Below are 16,308 nucleotides of genomic sequence, written 5' to 3' on the forward strand. Positions count from 1 at the left end.
AGCAGTACTTGATCAAGTAGGGGAAAGAAAACAGGCTTGCGTGCAGGCCCTGGATTCTGATAAGATAAGGGTGGTGGCCTCACAGGCCTTCACTCTCCTGTCTTTTGGCCACGTTTGTGGCTGTGGCCGTCTCCCCGCAGGGGTCCTGCTGCTGTGGGTGAGGGTTTCAGCTTCAGGCCCCTCACCTGCAGGACTCTTGCCAAGGCCTTTCACCTGGTTAAATGTTAATACATACATGCATCTATCTATCTATCTGTGTAGATGGGGCTTCCCAGGTAGCACTAGTGGTGAAGAAGCCACCTGCCAGCGCCAGAGATGTAAAAGATGCAGGTTCGATCCCTGGGTTGGGAAGACCCCCTGGAGGAGGGCATGGCAATCCACTCCAGTATTCTTGCCTGGAGAATCCCCATGGACAGAGGAGCCTGGAGGGCTACACTAGGGTCACAAAGAGTCGGACACGACTGAAGTGACTTAGCACGCACACACATATATATAGAGGACCCACAATTATATAAGCTTTAGGCCCCTTGGACTGCAAGGAGATCCAACCAGTCTATTCTAAAGGAGATTGGCCCTGGGATTTCTTTGGAAGGAATGATGCTAAAGCTGAAACTCCAGTACTTTGGCCACCTCATGCGAAGAGTTGACTCATTGGAAAAGACCCTGATGCTGGGAGGGATTGGGGGCAGGAGGAGAAGGAGACGACAGAGGATGAGATGGCTGGATGGCATCACCGACTTGATGGACATGAGTTTGAGTGAACTCCGGGAGTTGGCAATGGACAGGGAGGCCTGGCATGCTGCGATTCATGGGGTTGCAGAGAGTCGGACACAACTGAGCGACTGAACTGAACTGAACTAGGCCCCACAAAACTTGACTGGGCCTCTGACTCCCTGCTTGTATTAAGAGCAAGTGCCTGAACTGAGTGCCAGTGCCTGCCTTGGGTGAAGCTTCTGGGGCTTCTGGGAGCTTCAGGAGAAAGGAGTCAGGGCCCAGTCTGTAAGCCACTTGCAGTCTAGTTGGTGTAAGACACACACACACACACACAACACATTTAGGGACTCGTGTGAAGATATCACCAAGAGCCACAGTGTAGGCCAGGGACCACAGGTGTGCCTAGAGGGGAGCTGTCCACGTGTACTTGAGGGGTGGGAAGGCTTCCTGGAAGAGGAGAGGTGTTCTGAGCAGGGTCTTAGGCAAACCGTTATGGCTCAGAGAGGGGAGTGTTCATCCCTGGGTACCTGGTGGGGTGGGCCAGGGGCTTTGCGGCAGGAACCCGTTGATGTGGGCCTTGTCCTTTCAGCCGCAGTATCTGTGTGAGGCTATGCTGATCCTGGGCAAGCTGCACTACGTGGAAGGCTCCTATCGAGATGCCATCAGCATGTACGCGCGGGCCGGCATTGATGACATGTCCATGGAGAACAAGCCCCTGTATCAGATGCGGCTGCTGGCAGAGGCCTTTGTCATTAAAGGTAGGTGTGGGCACCAGCTTGGGCTCCCCTTCACTGTGTCCAGGTCATTACACTCTGACCCCCACGTCCCTGGAGCACTGACCGGCCAGGTGGTTGCCAGGGTAACCAGCCACACCGCTGGCTGACCGCAGGTATGGGCTGGATGTCAGGTTAGAAGGCTGGGATAACCTGCCCTGCTCTGTTGACAGATAGGAACCCAACTGTGTGCCCTTGGGCATATAGCTCTTCATCTTTCTTGGCCTCAGTTGATTTATCTATAAGACAGGGTCGTAATAACCTGCTCTCACAGGGTTACCATGAACAAGAGGAATCAGTTGTGTAACCAGGTTGGGAAAGGTCGTAATAACCTGCTCTCACAGGGTTACCATGAACAAGAGGAATCAGTTATGTAACCAGGTTGGGAAAGGCTTAAGAAATGTGCCACCTGTCGTCAGGCTGGCACCAGTATTGATGTTGGCTGCAGGTCAGGTGCTTGATGGCAGAGAAACCTGGAATTGCTCAGATACCTGCTGCTCTCCTGCCGTGAGTGGCCCAGGGGGGTGGTGCTGGGATCCTGTGATGGGCTGGTCAGAGCCACCTCCCAGGGTGAGTAGTGTTCTGGTGGGGAGCTAGGCACATGGGCTTAGTAATGTAGGAATTTCATGATGGGGGTTGTGGATTCTCACGTGGGGGAAGAGTGCCCTTGACCTGAGCTTGTGGGCATTACATGGTAGTGAAAGCCCTGCCCCAGACTTTGCACTGCAAGCTCCTTCTTCGCTGGATCCTTGAACCTGGGGTCATAGAGCCTGGGCAGTGGCTCTTGGTGGCAGTGAGGGTCGCAGGAACCTGTCTGTCCAGACTGTTGCCAGGATTCTTGGATGGTCAGTCTTTTTATTCCAGCACAAACCAACCCCCAGAGTCTAGAAACACACGTGGCCCTGTGGGGATTTGGTGCCTGGTATTGGCAGAGTATTTGTCACCTTCTTTTCTATTGTAGACGGGGACATTCTGCCATCTTATATACAGGGGAACTGAGGCCCAGAGAGGGAAGGTACCTCGCCCAGAGTTACCCAGAGATCTGTGGTGGAACCAGGATTGGAACCTCCACCTCCTGTGATGTTGGCTTTGGACTATGATTCCCCACTCCCAGTCTTCTGTCTCCTTAGGGTCCCGGAGGACTGACTAGTCTGAGCAGGGCATAGCCTCCTTTGAGAGCTGTTTGTCCACCCCTGAGTCCCTGGGTCCCTTTCACCATTGAGAGACTGTTAATGCCCTCCCGGGAAATTGCTGAGATTTTCACCCAAGACAGACCCAGTACCAGGCTGTGAGAAGCAGGTGCCTATCTCGGATGGTCCAGTGTGGGGTCTTCTCCCATTGCTCTCTTGTCCCCTTCTGTGCACCCCTGGCACAGGCTGGGGGGGTCTTGGGGGGTTGATCTTCATTTGGCATTTGGAAACCACCTCTGCCACCAACTCCCCAAACCTAACACCCTTCCGCAGGGCTCCTTTCCGGCACTTTTTCCTGTAGACCTGGCTCGGTACCTACTGCTCCCTGTCTCCTGCTTTCTACTCTTTCCAGCACGCCTCCAGCTTCTTGGGGGAACACAGGCCCGGTGGTCAGAGGTGCTGCAGGGGAGGTAAGGAGCCGGGTGTCCCCGGCGTGGGCTGCTCGATCATCTGGCTGTGCTGGCTCCCAGCCCCCGCTGACTGCACGTGGCCTTGTGCTTGCCTGCCTCCTCTCTGCCTGCCCTCTCTGTCCTGTTGCGGTGCCTGTACCCTGCTGCTTGGCATGCTGAGGATCACCTGACCTTGTGTGTGCTTGAGATTGCACGTGGCCTCCAGAGTGTGCATGGTGTTGGTTTTCCTGGGTCTAGGGGATCCAGCAGGGTTCCGCAGCAGAGAGTAGGGGGTGGGGACGGCTCATCATTGGTCCTGACTCCATTTATGAGCATGGGACTTGTGTTAGTCTGCCAGGCTGCCAGAGCAAAATGTCATTGACTCATGCTCAGTCATGTCTGACCCTTTTGCGACCCTTTGGACTGTATCCCACCAAGCTCCTCTGTCCATGGGCTTTCCTAGGGAAGAATGACTGGAGTGGTTTGCCTCTTCCTCCTCCTGGGGATCTTCCTGACCCAGGGATCGAGCTATTGTTTCTTGAGTCTCCTGCATTGCAGGCAGATTCTTTACCACTGAGCCACCTGGGAAGCCCCCCAAAATGTCATAGAGTGGGTGGCTTAAATAATAGGAATTTGTCACAGTTCTGGAGGCTGTGAGGGCCAAGATCCATGTACCAGCAGCATTGGTGTCTGGTGGGGGCTCCCTCCTTGGGTGGCGGGTGGCTGCCTTCTCGATGTGTCCTCACGTGACCTCTCCTCCCTGTGGGCTCCTGGAGAGATCTCTTCACCTTCTTATAAAACCTCTAATCCCATCATCAAGCCCCCACCCTCATGACCTCATCTAACCCTAGTTACCTCCCAAAGACACCATCTCCAGGTACCATCCCATTTCGGTTAGAGCTCCAATGGATGAACTTGGGGGCCCACAAACATTCAGTCTGTAAGTAGAATGGTGGCAGCAGCATGCCTCAGAGTTCAACAAACAATATATATTTATTAAACCCTCACTCCACGGCAGGCGTGCCCTCCTTCAGTCTACACAGTAACCCGCTGAGTAGGTGTTCTCTTCATTCGTATGTTTTAGACCAGGAGTTACAAGCAGAGAGAAGAAGGGACCCTTGTGGATGTCCCTGGAATTGGCAGAATCAGGATTTGAACCCAGGCAGCCAGAGCTCATAGACACTGTGATGGTGCTGCTCAGAGTCCTAGACTGGAAGGAATCACGGAAATGATGTAGGTCAGCTCTCAGGTAACAGATGAGAAAGGCTGGCGGAAGTGAAACAACTGACCTGGACATCAGCTCGCTTGTGTGTGAACCAGAATGCCCTCCCTCCAGGCTGCTCTTTTCAGCCTTTGTCGGCAGATGTTGGGTGGCCTCCTGCGAAAGCCCGACATACCTGCTCCCCAGTACCCTGCCTGACCAAGCCATTACAGCTGAGCTTCTGTACCGTCTTGCATTGGAGTCTGCTCTGTGGTTCTACCTGGTCCCTTCCTGTGGGGCAGGGAGTTGGGTTCTGCAGCCCACCTGGCTGGAGGGAAGGGGGTGAGGCCGTGTGTCGTAGTGGGAGGGGCCTGAGCGCCCTGCCTGGAGGCTCAGTGGGACTGTAAGTGTGGGTTTCTCAAGAGCAGGCTCTGGGTCTCTTCACTCATGAGAGACATAAAAACACACTCAACTCACCTGCTTTCCCCTTCAAAGCAGAGGGACTTGGCACTGTGTCCTCTGGGAGGTCACTCACCAGGACTTGACCTTGCTCTGAAGTTGGGGAGACATGGATGAGAACAGAAGATTCTTTCTGATTCTCAGGGAGAGCTTCAGACATCGTCCCAGGAGCTCGAGAGAGGGGAGCAGTTGAAGCAGTTGTGGGTTTCTCTTGCTTGAAGTGAAGAAACCTCATGTGCACATACATGTATATTGCATGGAGTGGGGGACAGGAAGATATATGACCCTCCAACCCCTCTAAGGGAAAAAAGTTATTGTCTATGTCAAATTTGATCAGAAACAATATGAAAACTACAAACTTTTCACTAAGATAGAAAAATAAAACAGCTTCACTTTCTTGTCTGAATGAACTGTTCCCCAACATCACACCGGGGATCAGACTGACCTGATCCTGCTAGGAGCAGAGGACTGGATTTTAGGGCCTCACATGGGCCCCCGGGACGTGGGCTGGGCTCTGTCAAAGCCTCTGGCTTTAAGGAAGGACTGTCTCTCCCCAGGTCCTCCAGCTCCTCCTGGCTGCCGGGTTGATGGGTCTGCCACACAGAAATAGGCCTATCTTGTGGCCAGCTGCTTCCAGGTCCCCTGCTGGCCCCGGATGGAGCTGAGGGGCCCTGTCCCTGCCTGTCGCAGTCCCCCAGTTGGCCCCTCATCCCCCAGTCTTCCAAGCTCCTCTGGTTATCTGACTTTGTGGTATACCCAGAAACGTGAGGCGTGGGCCCTCCTGCTCTGGACCCTGAGAGTATGATGGGGGCAGGGCGTGGAGGGAGGGGCAGGATTATCACATGCACCACCCAGGAGCTTATGTAGACTCAGGCCCCACACCAGATGTATTAAATCAGAATCTGCATTTTTAACAGCATCCCCAGGTGATGTGTATACACCTTACAGTTTGAGAAACAATGCCCTGGAACTCTCTCTCAATAAACATTTGTTGGCTGGTGGATTGACCTTTAGTTAATCTCTAGAATGAAAGGGAGTTTTTATGCTCACTCTTTGGATGCAGAAACTGAGGCTTGTCCACAATTGTGCAGCCTGTGAGTAGCAGAGCTTGGACTGGTGGCCAGTGGTTGTCTCCCAAGCTCCCATGGCTGACTAATATTCCATCATATTAATATGTATGTTCCGCGTCTTCCTTATCCATTCATCTGTGATGGGCATTTAGGTTGTCTCCGTGTCTTGGCTATTGTGAACAGTGCTGCAGTGAACACAGAGGTGCATGAATAGATACCTCCTTTTGATACCATCTGATTGGTTTGGGGGAAACATCTTCCATTTACTTTGCATTAAAGGTAATCTAGAATAATTTGGTGTCGAGGCCCTTCTCAGAAGACCTGTCCTTAGTACTGCCCATCTTTGCAGAGCCCTGCTAGTTTGATTCTGTGTGCTTGTGGCTGTCCGCCTGTCTTCCTACAAAACTTGAAGCCCCTTGAGGATAGAGGATCATTTCTTCAACACTCCCAGTCTTCTCTCCCTCTTCTCCCTTCCCTTCCTGGACCACATGTTTCTGATAAATGAAGTCACTCCTGGTGCTCAGCATGATCTAGAAAGTTCTGTCGCTTCACCTTTTCTTGGGCCACTGTCCTCGCCAACCAGCCCCATTTTTGTTCCTCTACGTGTAGGTAGCGCCAATGCTTCCTTCCAGACACAGTTCAGGTGCCTCCTCCACCAGGAGATCCCCCTGCTTGTAGCTGCAGAATACAGCATTCTCTCCCTCTGTCGAGCTCATTTGGACCTTGGCCCAGTCTCCCCAGTTAGAGGGCAGTCTGCTTCTCCTGCCAGGGGTCTGGTGACTTGTCATTGTACCCCTGGCCCGGCTCCCACTGGAGAGAGTAAAATTTGCCAGCAGTCGATCCAGCAAGTGCCTGGTGGGGGTGCCATGATGGACAACTTGGGTCCCTCCTCTCAGAGGAGTGGCAGTTAGGTGAGCAAAGCCCACTGCTGGTGTGCTGTGCCCAGGGAGAAGCAGCGGCTCTGGAGGAGGCCCGCAGCATGCAGGGCCATCCCAGCACTGATGAGTCATAAGCCACCTAGTGCCACTCTTTCCGGCCCCGCCTGTGCATCAGCAGGCTGTCGTGTCTGTGAAGTCCACCATTTGGGAAAAGCAGGAAACGGGAACACCCAGTGGTGGCTGGTCTGTAGCTTACTCCCATGGCCTGCTGGGCAGGATGCCAGACTTGCTGCCTGGCCATGGTGTCCTGGCCACATGGCTGCCCCCAGTTCTGTGGGCTGCTCTGCCTTGACATCTTGGCGGGGGTGAGAGGGTCAGTCTTTGAATCCTCTTGGGGTCTACAGCTCCTCAGCTGCCCATCTCCAAGTAGGAGAATCACTGATGTCCAGGGAGAACTTGTTTGATCCACTCTGTTCCAGAGAGGGAAGTGAGTGAGACCTAGCAAGTTGTGGGGCCTTCCCAGGTGAACTGGCAGGTGAGGCTGAACTTTAGGAAGGATCAGCTGCAGATGGATGGAAGAGGTGCCTTCCAGGTAAAGGAAAAATCCAGAGGGAGGCCCTGGGGAAATGGAAGTGATATATTTGGAGGAGGGTATAGTTATACTTTTCTGGAACTAAGAGAGTATGCGGGAGGGACTGGGAAATGAGGGGCCATCGAGAGCCCGGCAGGAAGGCTTGTGGTATCCCTTTTGCTGGTGTTCCAGAACTCCGGCCCTAGGTGGCCATACCATGAGGTGTGGCACAGCCTGTTTCCGTACAATTGGGCTCATCTGTTGGCCAGCAGGCTGTCTGGGTCCATCTGGAGTAGTCTAGGCAAGGCCATTGTGGATCCACGTAACAGACTGTCCTCTTTTCTGTTGATCTGAGTTCTAAGGGTATCCCCAGTTCTCATGGACATGCATAATGCTTCAAGGCCTGTTCTTTTGACATCTTGAGCCTTACCCAGTTCAGCCCCAAAAGCCCCAGTGCCGCTGTCCACCTCTCAGCAGTTCTTTGGCAAAGGGCTCCCTTCTCTCCTCCAACCTGTGTTGCTTCCTGTTCTCTGGCCCTTGCTCAGTGTGGTAATGACCCCCCATTTCTGCGGCCATGTGTCCTGCCCTGAGCCCTGCAGACGTAGTCATTGCTGCCTAGTTTGGGGCTTGTGGGCCCCTTGAAAGCCAGAGGTGTCTTGTGCTTTAGCCAAGCCAGTCCCTTTGCCTCTTGCCTGCAGCCCAGCACCAGGGAGGCTACCCTGGGAGGTATATCTGCTGGCCGACCAATAAAAGGATGGCCTGGCCGTGGAGGGAGATAGCCCTGGTTCACCCAGAATACTGCAATATGATGCTAAATTGTGAAAGTGCTATGAAAATTTAAAAGTAAAAATGTAAGAAACATTAAGTAGCTGTGAGAAATTATCTTTTCCTCACCCCTCAAGATTTTTTTTCTGTTCATTCAGTCTCTGAAACCGCCAGCTCTTCTACTGTCTCCTGGGATTTTATGGCTTTATTTGTGTGTGTGTATGTGTGTGTGTGTTTATAAGTTCAAGCTTATGCACACATGTCCTTTTTAAAAAAATTAACCATTTATGCGTGCATGCTCAATCACTCAGTAGGGTTCCAAAGACTGTAGCCTGCTAGGCTTCTCAATCCATGGGATTTTTTTCCAGGCAAGAATACAATTTTATGGGTTTAGTAAAACTGAAAAAAATGAAAGAACACCAGGCAGCTCCTAGGGCGGGATATGGTGGGATATTTGGTTTGGGGGGTTTTTTTAGTCCTGGTATGGCAGGAATTAGCTGTTTATTTTGGCTTCCTTCTCAAAGGGGCGTGGGCCATCTGCCTTGTGGGAAAGCGGGTCAGCCCTGGCCCCAGACTGTGAGCCCTGGAGTGAGAGGCTGGCCTGCAGATGGAGAGGAATGAGCAGTCTGGGCGTCTTGCAAGGGGCTGGTGTGTTCATCGTGTGCTCACCAAGCCTTTACCAAGGTCCTGCCTGGGTGGAGAGATACAGAACAGGACAGGAAGGTGGGCGGACTCACAGAAGGGAGACCGTGGAGCTGGAAGTGAAGGAGTTGGTGTGGTCTCCCCGCATTGTCTCCTCGTGGTCCGTTCCTCCATCGTTGGAGGCCACCCCTGAGAGTAGTTGGTGGGGATGTGAGATGTGGACAGGGCACTGAGGGGTGCATTTGAGAAACCAGCACTGACACTATGGCCCAGCTGTGCCAGGGTAGACAGCTGTCATTCAGCTGTTAGATACACATGTGAAAGGCAGGCCCCCATGGGTGGCCAGAAGCCTGAGATTTGGGAACCCCTGGTGGGTCATCGAGGGTAAGTAAGGAAAGACGTGTGGAATCTGGGCTGAGAGGACGGATGGTGTTGAAGCCGGAAGACCTGGGTCTGGCTGGCACTTAGAGTGGAGAGGTGTTGGAGGGAATCTCTTCTCCCTGAGTTAGATTTGCCATTTGTCATTCTTGGGAAGGGCTAAACCCCTACCTAAGAGATCATTCTGAGCATTACCTGAAATGTTTTCTGAGAGCACATGCTCTGTTGTTCAGTATATCGTCAAATTTAATGTTCACAGCCAGCCTATGAGGTGGACACTGTTAGCAACCTTATTTTGTGTTTGGGGAAACTGAGACTTACATCTCTGTAAATATTTTGGGGTATATTCTTCCAGTCTTTTTTTTCCTATAGGTTTATATGTTTTAAAGAGAAATAAGTTCATACATTCATGTATTTTTTAACTTGCTTGTTGAAGTTAATATTTTATGAACTAGTTTCTAGTATATGTGTACATTAAAGTAGCATCATAGCATTTCATTGCAAGAATCTATTGCAGTTTAGCAAACTTATCTCCTGTTATTGAACCTGTAGCTTAAGCCTCTCTCTCTCTCTCTTTTTTTTTTTTTTTGCCATTATAACAGTGCTGTACTGGATATATTTAAAGCTAAATTTTTAATTTTTTTGCATACATTATTTTTTTAAGGATAAATTTCTAGAAGTAGAGTGAAGTCAAAGTATATGCACTTTTCAGAGACTTTGATACAAGTCAAATTGTCTGCTCTTCTTTTCTTAAATTTTTTCAATTGGTAAAATATAAAATTTAGCATCTTAACCATTAAAAATCTTTCAGCTGCAGTAAAATACACATAAAATTTATTATCTTAACCATTTTGAAGTGTACAGTTCAGTAGTGTTAAGTACATTCATGTTGTTGTGCAACCAATCCCCAGAACGCTTTATCTTGCAAAATTGAAACTCTGTGTCCAGTAAACGGCTTTCCGTTCCCCTCCCCCAGCCCCTTGCAGTCCCCATTCTACTTTCCGTCTCTGATTTGACTACTCTAGGTCCCTCGTAGAAGTGGAATCATACACACTTTGTCTTCTGTGACTGGCTTATTTCACTTAGCATAATATCCTTAAGGTTCATCTGTGTTGTTGCATATGGCAGGATTTCCTTTTTTTAAGGCTGAATAATGTCCCACTGTATATATATCTTACATTTTCTCTATCTACCCATCAATAGACACTTGGGTTGCCTCTGTCTTTTTGCTAATGTGAATACTGTTGCTATGATCATAAGTGCACACGAATCTCTTCTAGACCTTTTTTTCAATTCTTTTGTGTGTATACCCAGAAGTAAAGTTGCTGGATCATATGGCAATTCTGTTTTTAATCTTTTGAGGAATGACCAAGCTGTACCATTTTGTGTTCCCACAGTTGTCCGCTTTTGAGTGTGGTTTATAAGGGTTCTTCCCAACCTGGCCTTGAGGCTTCCTCTCTGAGGGCTGAAGCAGTCACTTGCATGTCTTCCTCTCTCCCACCCTCCACCTCCATAGGGTGTACCCTTCTTGCGTGTCCTGTACTCTTTGACCAGCTGGGTAGGCAGGAGGGAGGGCTCCACATATCTGGAAAGTTCCACTATAGAGGGAGCATCGCGTTCTGCATCTCCACGTCCAGAACCCAGGCTCCAAGGGCGGGGCTTCTTGGAAGAACTGCTGTCCAGGATGGGATGAGTCACTCAGACTGATGAGGCCAGGGCCAGTCTGTGTGTTGAGCCCAGGGCTGTGCCAGGGTCAGTTTGCCTCCAAACGGAAAGTTTGGAGTTCTTGAAAAAGCAAGAGTTCTTGAAAGAGGAACTCCCCTCTCTCATAGGACAGGGTGTTTTCACAGAAAGACCCCTCTGCTAGTGGAAATTCAGGAGGTGGTACCCAATGCTTGCTGGTAGCCCCTGGCTTCTTGACACTTGACAGGGCTGGGATCCACTGGGATCCTTTGGGGGCAAGCTCAGGAGCAGCCTGTCTCCATCTTGGACCTGGTATGGTCTCACACACAGGGCAGAGGGTGAAGAAACTCGAGGCCTGGAGTCCCTGGTATATTTCCCATTAGAGATTCATAGACAGGAAAATGGACCTTCATATGAATCAAAGAGCAAATATAAGACAAAGAAGCCTTTTTTCACGGATAGAACTCAGTGATTGGACTGTGACTCTCACTAGGAGGAACCATTGCTAGCTCCAGGAAGCTTTTTGGTCTTCTGTATGGAAATTATTTCACACACCACCACATCAATGACTATATCCCCTCTGATTTGATCTTCATTAGTTCCCTAGTCATAATTGCTTCCTTTAAAAGAGGAATATTTTTATTGTTTTGAGATATATTTTTATACAGTTCCTAGGTCTTGAGTGTGTAATTTGATGAATTTGGCAAATGTAGATACCCACGTAACCAGCAGCCCAGTAAAGACAAAGAACATTTCCATCACCCCAGAAAATTCCCTCAGGTCCTTTACCTATTGGTCCCTTCCCCAACCCCACCCCAGGCAATGATTGCTTAGTTTCTATTAATACAGGTAATAATTTTGCTCTTGTTTAGAATGACATATAACTGAAATCATACAGCCTGTCCTTTCTGATATCAGGCTTCTTCTGCACAATTATAAGTTCTGAGAGATTCATCTGTGTTGTTTCTTTCTGAGTAGTATTCCATTGTATAAATATGCTACGGTTTGTTTATAAATTCGGCATGAACTGTTTTTTAGAGAGGGAGAAGCTTCACCAGGCTCTGCACTCTGCCTGAGTGACAGTGCACGTCCCTCTATGCATCCTTCCACTCACTGAACATCAGGTCTTGCTCTCGCTGGGTGCAAAGATCAACCAGAAATGGGCAGAGGGGAAAGTTACAGTGTAGGGGAAGGGCACACGCAGAGGAGACGCAGCTAAAACGTTCTGCTGGTTTTGGAGTCGAGAGACTTCCGAAGCCTTCAGGGAAGAGGTGGTTTCGCTGTGAGCTTCTAAGGAGGATGGGTTTAGAATTCTCCGAGAAGCATAGTGGAGAGGCCCCTGCTAGGAGCTGAAGGAACGGATGAAGCCTGGAGAAGGTGGCAACCCCACAGACAGATGCTTTGTTGCGGCCAGCCCAGCAGGGTCTTGGAACTGGTAGCCTGAACCTGCCAGGCAGCTGGCATCACCCATCCCAGTTCTGGGCCCAGAGGTAGGGCAGTAGGAAACCCAACCAGTGGCATATCTCTGGCCCAGGGTGGGAAGGGCGGGCACAGGATGAGTGAAAGCAGACCCTCTCTGTGTCTTCTGGAGTTGGCTGTGCCCTCTAGCCATCTGTGCTTGGCTTCCAGGCCAGGCCCTGGACAGTTTCTGTGTCCCGCCATCCTTCGGGGGCCTCGGCCATGGGTCTCGAGAGGAGAGGCTGGGCCAGCACTAGCAGTGATGCGGGGGCCCTGCCTTCTTCTGCCTTCTTGTTGCGTCTCCTCCAGCTCACCCTCTGTTCCTCCTCCCCCTTCAGTCCTCTCCTGGTCATGAGTCATTTGGCAAGAGGCATGTTGACACTTGGTGACCTGGGTAACTGAATCTTTGTGTTGAGCAAGGGCCTTCACGGCCTGTGCCCAGCGTTTCCCAGACTGAGGCACCCCAACCTTTGAACCAGTTCACACCCCATCCTGGCAGAGGGCAAGGTCACTGAATCCATATGGGTTGACATCTCGCCAAGAAAAGCAGTGATTCCTTACCTTGTGTTTGTAGAGTACTCTACTTTGTCAGACTTGATCGGGCTTGTCGTTTGTTCAGCCAGCCAGTGCTTGCATCGTGCCTACTGTGCGCCAGGTTGTAGAAAGGGGAGCGTGATGAGGTCTATGCCTTTAAGGAGCCTACAGTCTAGCTGAGCAAACATGTGCACAAATAAATAAGTATAAAAAATAATGGGGCTGAAATATGTGAAGTGTAGACCAGGAGAGATCGTTGGTTATACCAGGGTGTATCAGGAGGGGCTCCACAGAGGAGGTGGCACTCAGTGGGGCAGAAGGTGAGCTGTAATTTTGGGTGGACTTTGGGGGGTCCTTACATTCCAGGCAAGAGGAGCAGTCTGAGCCGTAGTCAGCTCAGGCTTAGAACAAAGCACCACAGACTGGCTGGCTTATACCCCACAGACACTTGTTTCTCATAGTCCTAGAAGCTGGAAGTCTGAAATCAAGATCAGGTTCTGGTGATGCCCCTCTTCCAGATTGTTTGTTATTGTTTTTAGTTGCTAAGTTGTGTCTGGCTCTTTGAGACCCCTGACTGTAGCCTGCCAAGCTCCTCTGTCCATGGGATTCTCCAGGCAAGATTACTGGGGTGGGTTGCCATTCTCTTCGCCAGGGGATCTTCGTGACCCGGGCATCAAACCTGTGTCTCCTGCATTGGCAGGTGGGTTCTTTACTGCTGAACCAGATTGCAGGCTGCCAACATCTTGCTGTGTGCTCACATGATGGACCAGATGAGGGAGCTCTCTGGGGTCTCTACAGACACTAATCCCTATCACGAGGGCTCCAGCCTCAGGATTTAATCACTTCCACAAGGCCAGCCTCCTCATATCATCACCTTGGGCTTTAGGTTTTCAACATGTGACTTTCAAGGGGACACAAACATTTAATCTATAATGTGTGGTGAGAGACAAGGCTGGGGAGTTGACAGGGATGAACCTTGGAGGGTATGGTACAGTCAGGAGTTTGGACCTTATACTATAGCAGCAGGGACCCTTGGAGGGGTTGTAAGCAGTAGAGTTTTAGAAGGATCACCCTGGGAGCTATGAGCAGGATGGATGAGAGCCTGGAGGCAGAACTGTGAGCTGCACGTGACAGGAAGGCAATTTATCTCTTTATCTACTCAAGAGATAAAGCCCGAAATAAGGAAATAAGAGAGGGGAAGGGGAGAGGAGGTTTGAAATGTTAAAATGGTCATCAGTTGGATGTTAGGGCCAAAGGCAGAGAGATGAGGATTCTCTTCTTATCCCTTCCTTCAGTCAGTTCATCTTGAACACTACTACATGTCACATACTGTGTGGGCACAAAGATGAGAAAGATCTGAGTTCTGCCCACTGAGAACCGCCATCTAGGACAGCACTCTCTGGTCGGGACTGTGAGTCGCACGTGTCAGGAGTACAATTTAAGCAGACTTTGACCCCTCCCCTGCCTTGAGGGAGAAGTCGGGGAAGTGATTTATTGGTGCATACATTGGAAGGTTTCAGGGTGTAGTTCTTCAGGTTCAAACTCTTTAGGAATCTGCCCTTTACCATCATGTCTCATCTCTGCTCTGTGTAGACTTAATTTTTTTTTTTATAATGACTAAGCGTTTAGTCAATCTTTTTCCTGTCTTAAAACAACAACAAATATAAATATAGTTGTTTTCCTTCACAGCCTTCTCTTCCTACTTTCTTATAATTTTGGGATTTTTGTTTTTGTTTTGACTTTAGAGTTATGTTTCCTTATATTTAAATTTTGGTAAGAAGACACATACGTATAAAATACATGTTTTCAAGTGCAGCATCATGTTAATGACATTCATGTTATGTAGCTTCGTTTTAAGGTCAGCTTTCCCTAACACTTCCAGTCTGACCTCTTAGCAGCTTAACCAGCCCAGTGGAAGGGGTGAGAATTCCGGGATCGGGTCCTCTTGGCCTACCTGGCCACGTGCACACCCTAGCCACTCACTGTGGGCTGGATGATAAGTCAGCCTGGATCACATGCCTGCCCTGGAGGTGGGGTAGGGGCTGAGGCTGCGGGATGGACACTCAAAGGGAAAGTGAGGTGCTGCTGCTGAAAGAATGGGAAGTGAATGCCAGGGACACGAAAACAGCAGACTCCCCTGCAGGCACATAGGACCTGAGTGTATAACGTAGGCGGGGTAGAGATTGGTTGGTTCCTCAAGAGGTCTGTGTGTAAGTGCTGTGTAATCAAGCATCTACCATGTGCAAGGACTGTGGCACTGTGACAGTCCAAAGAGACTCATTTGCTCAAGTTGAACTACAGTAGGGGGAGAGAAGAGTTGGTTGTAAATAACCGCTCCAGGATGTAGACGTGGTGAGTGCCTGGGGAGGGGTCAGGATTGCTTCGTGGAGTGCTGCCTGGAAGGCCAGGCAGGAGTTGGGCATGTGGGTACCACCAGTGTGGTTCCCCACATGAGGCACGGGTGCCTGCTGTCTGCCCACTGCTTGATGCCAGCCGCTGCTAATACCATTCTTGCTTTAGGCCCTCCCCCGCTTCCCTGGACCTCTGCCTCCCACTGGCTGCTCCAGAGTCTCAGATGAGACCACCCTGGGCGCCTGAGGGGCCTGGAGTTGGGCGCCCCCACCTTCAAGCAGGGCAGGTCCGAAGTGCGCCCCTCCTCCTGCAGGCCTCTCCCTGGAACGCCTGCCCAACTCCATTGCTTCCCGCCCCCGCCTGACCGAGAGGGAGGAGGAAGTGATCACCTGTTTTGAGAGAGCCTCCTGGATCGCTCAGGTGTTCCTGCAGGAACTGGAGAAGGTAAGCTGGAAATGACAACCCCGTCGTCATCACTGCCCTCTGCTGAGCACGTGTATCTGTGCACCACCCAGCCCTCCAGTCTTGCCAACTAACCCCATAGGTTATGCTTGTGCAAATTAGAAAAGAGGGCCCTGCACCCATCCTTAAGATGCTCTGGAAACTCCTTATAGTATCCTGATCCTGTTAGCATGAGACTCTTGACTGCCAGAAAATAGTTTTAATAAATAGAAGAGTCCACACTGTCTATGGGGAGCCGGCAAACTCCTTGATGAGCTCAGCTCATATGACCAAATTTGACAGCACTGTTTGAGACAGCCCTCACAACAGCTCTATGAAGTAGGTATTATATTCATCCCTGTTTAATAGATGATTCTTAGGTTAGTCTATTTGCCCACTCCTCTCCCCTTGGAGGGCTTTCCCGGGTGGCTCAGTGGTAAAGAATCCACCTGCCACTGCAGGAGACACAGATTCGATCCTGGGTCAGGAAGATCCCCTGGAGAAGGAAATGACAACCCACTCCAGTATTCTTGCCTGGGAAATCCCCCCATAGACAGAGAAGCCTGGCGGGCTACAGTACATGGGGTCTCAAAGAGTTGAACATGACTTAGCGACTGATCACCACCACCCATTCCCCTTGGAATGGTGCAGTCAGGCCAGTCCTTGTAGACACTCTTCTCAACTCTCAGGTGCCCTGGGAGTCCCTTACTGGCTCCCCTGGTGGGGAAGAGGCCCATTCTTAAAGCTGCAGAAACAGGACTCGAGTGTATTCCCTGGCACAGGTCCATGTGGAGACTTGAGTTGACCTCT

At 50.5% G+C, this 16,308-nt stretch overlaps 1 protein-coding gene across 2 annotated transcripts in view; it reads left to right on the top strand.

Moving 5' to 3' along the window:
- Positions 1 to 16,308, top strand: part of TTC7A (tetratricopeptide repeat domain 7A) — a 122,285-nt gene that overhangs the window by 16,677 nt on the left and 89,300 nt on the right. For both annotated transcript variants that reach the window (XM_055540014.1, XM_055540013.1), the window contains exons 3-4: positions 1,304 to 1,472; positions 15,371 to 15,501. In XM_055540014.1, coding sequence (XP_055395989.1) covers positions 1,304 to 1,472; positions 15,371 to 15,501 — 300 coding nt within the window. The remainder of the gene's footprint in view (positions 1 to 1,303; positions 1,473 to 15,370; positions 15,502 to 16,308) is intronic.

The sequence above is a fragment of the Bubalus kerabau genome, chromosome 11, assembly GCF_029407905.1.
Source record: "Bubalus kerabau isolate K-KA32 ecotype Philippines breed swamp buffalo chromosome 11, PCC_UOA_SB_1v2, whole genome shotgun sequence".
NCBI lineage: Eukaryota > Metazoa > Chordata > Mammalia > Artiodactyla > Bovidae > Bubalus > Bubalus kerabau.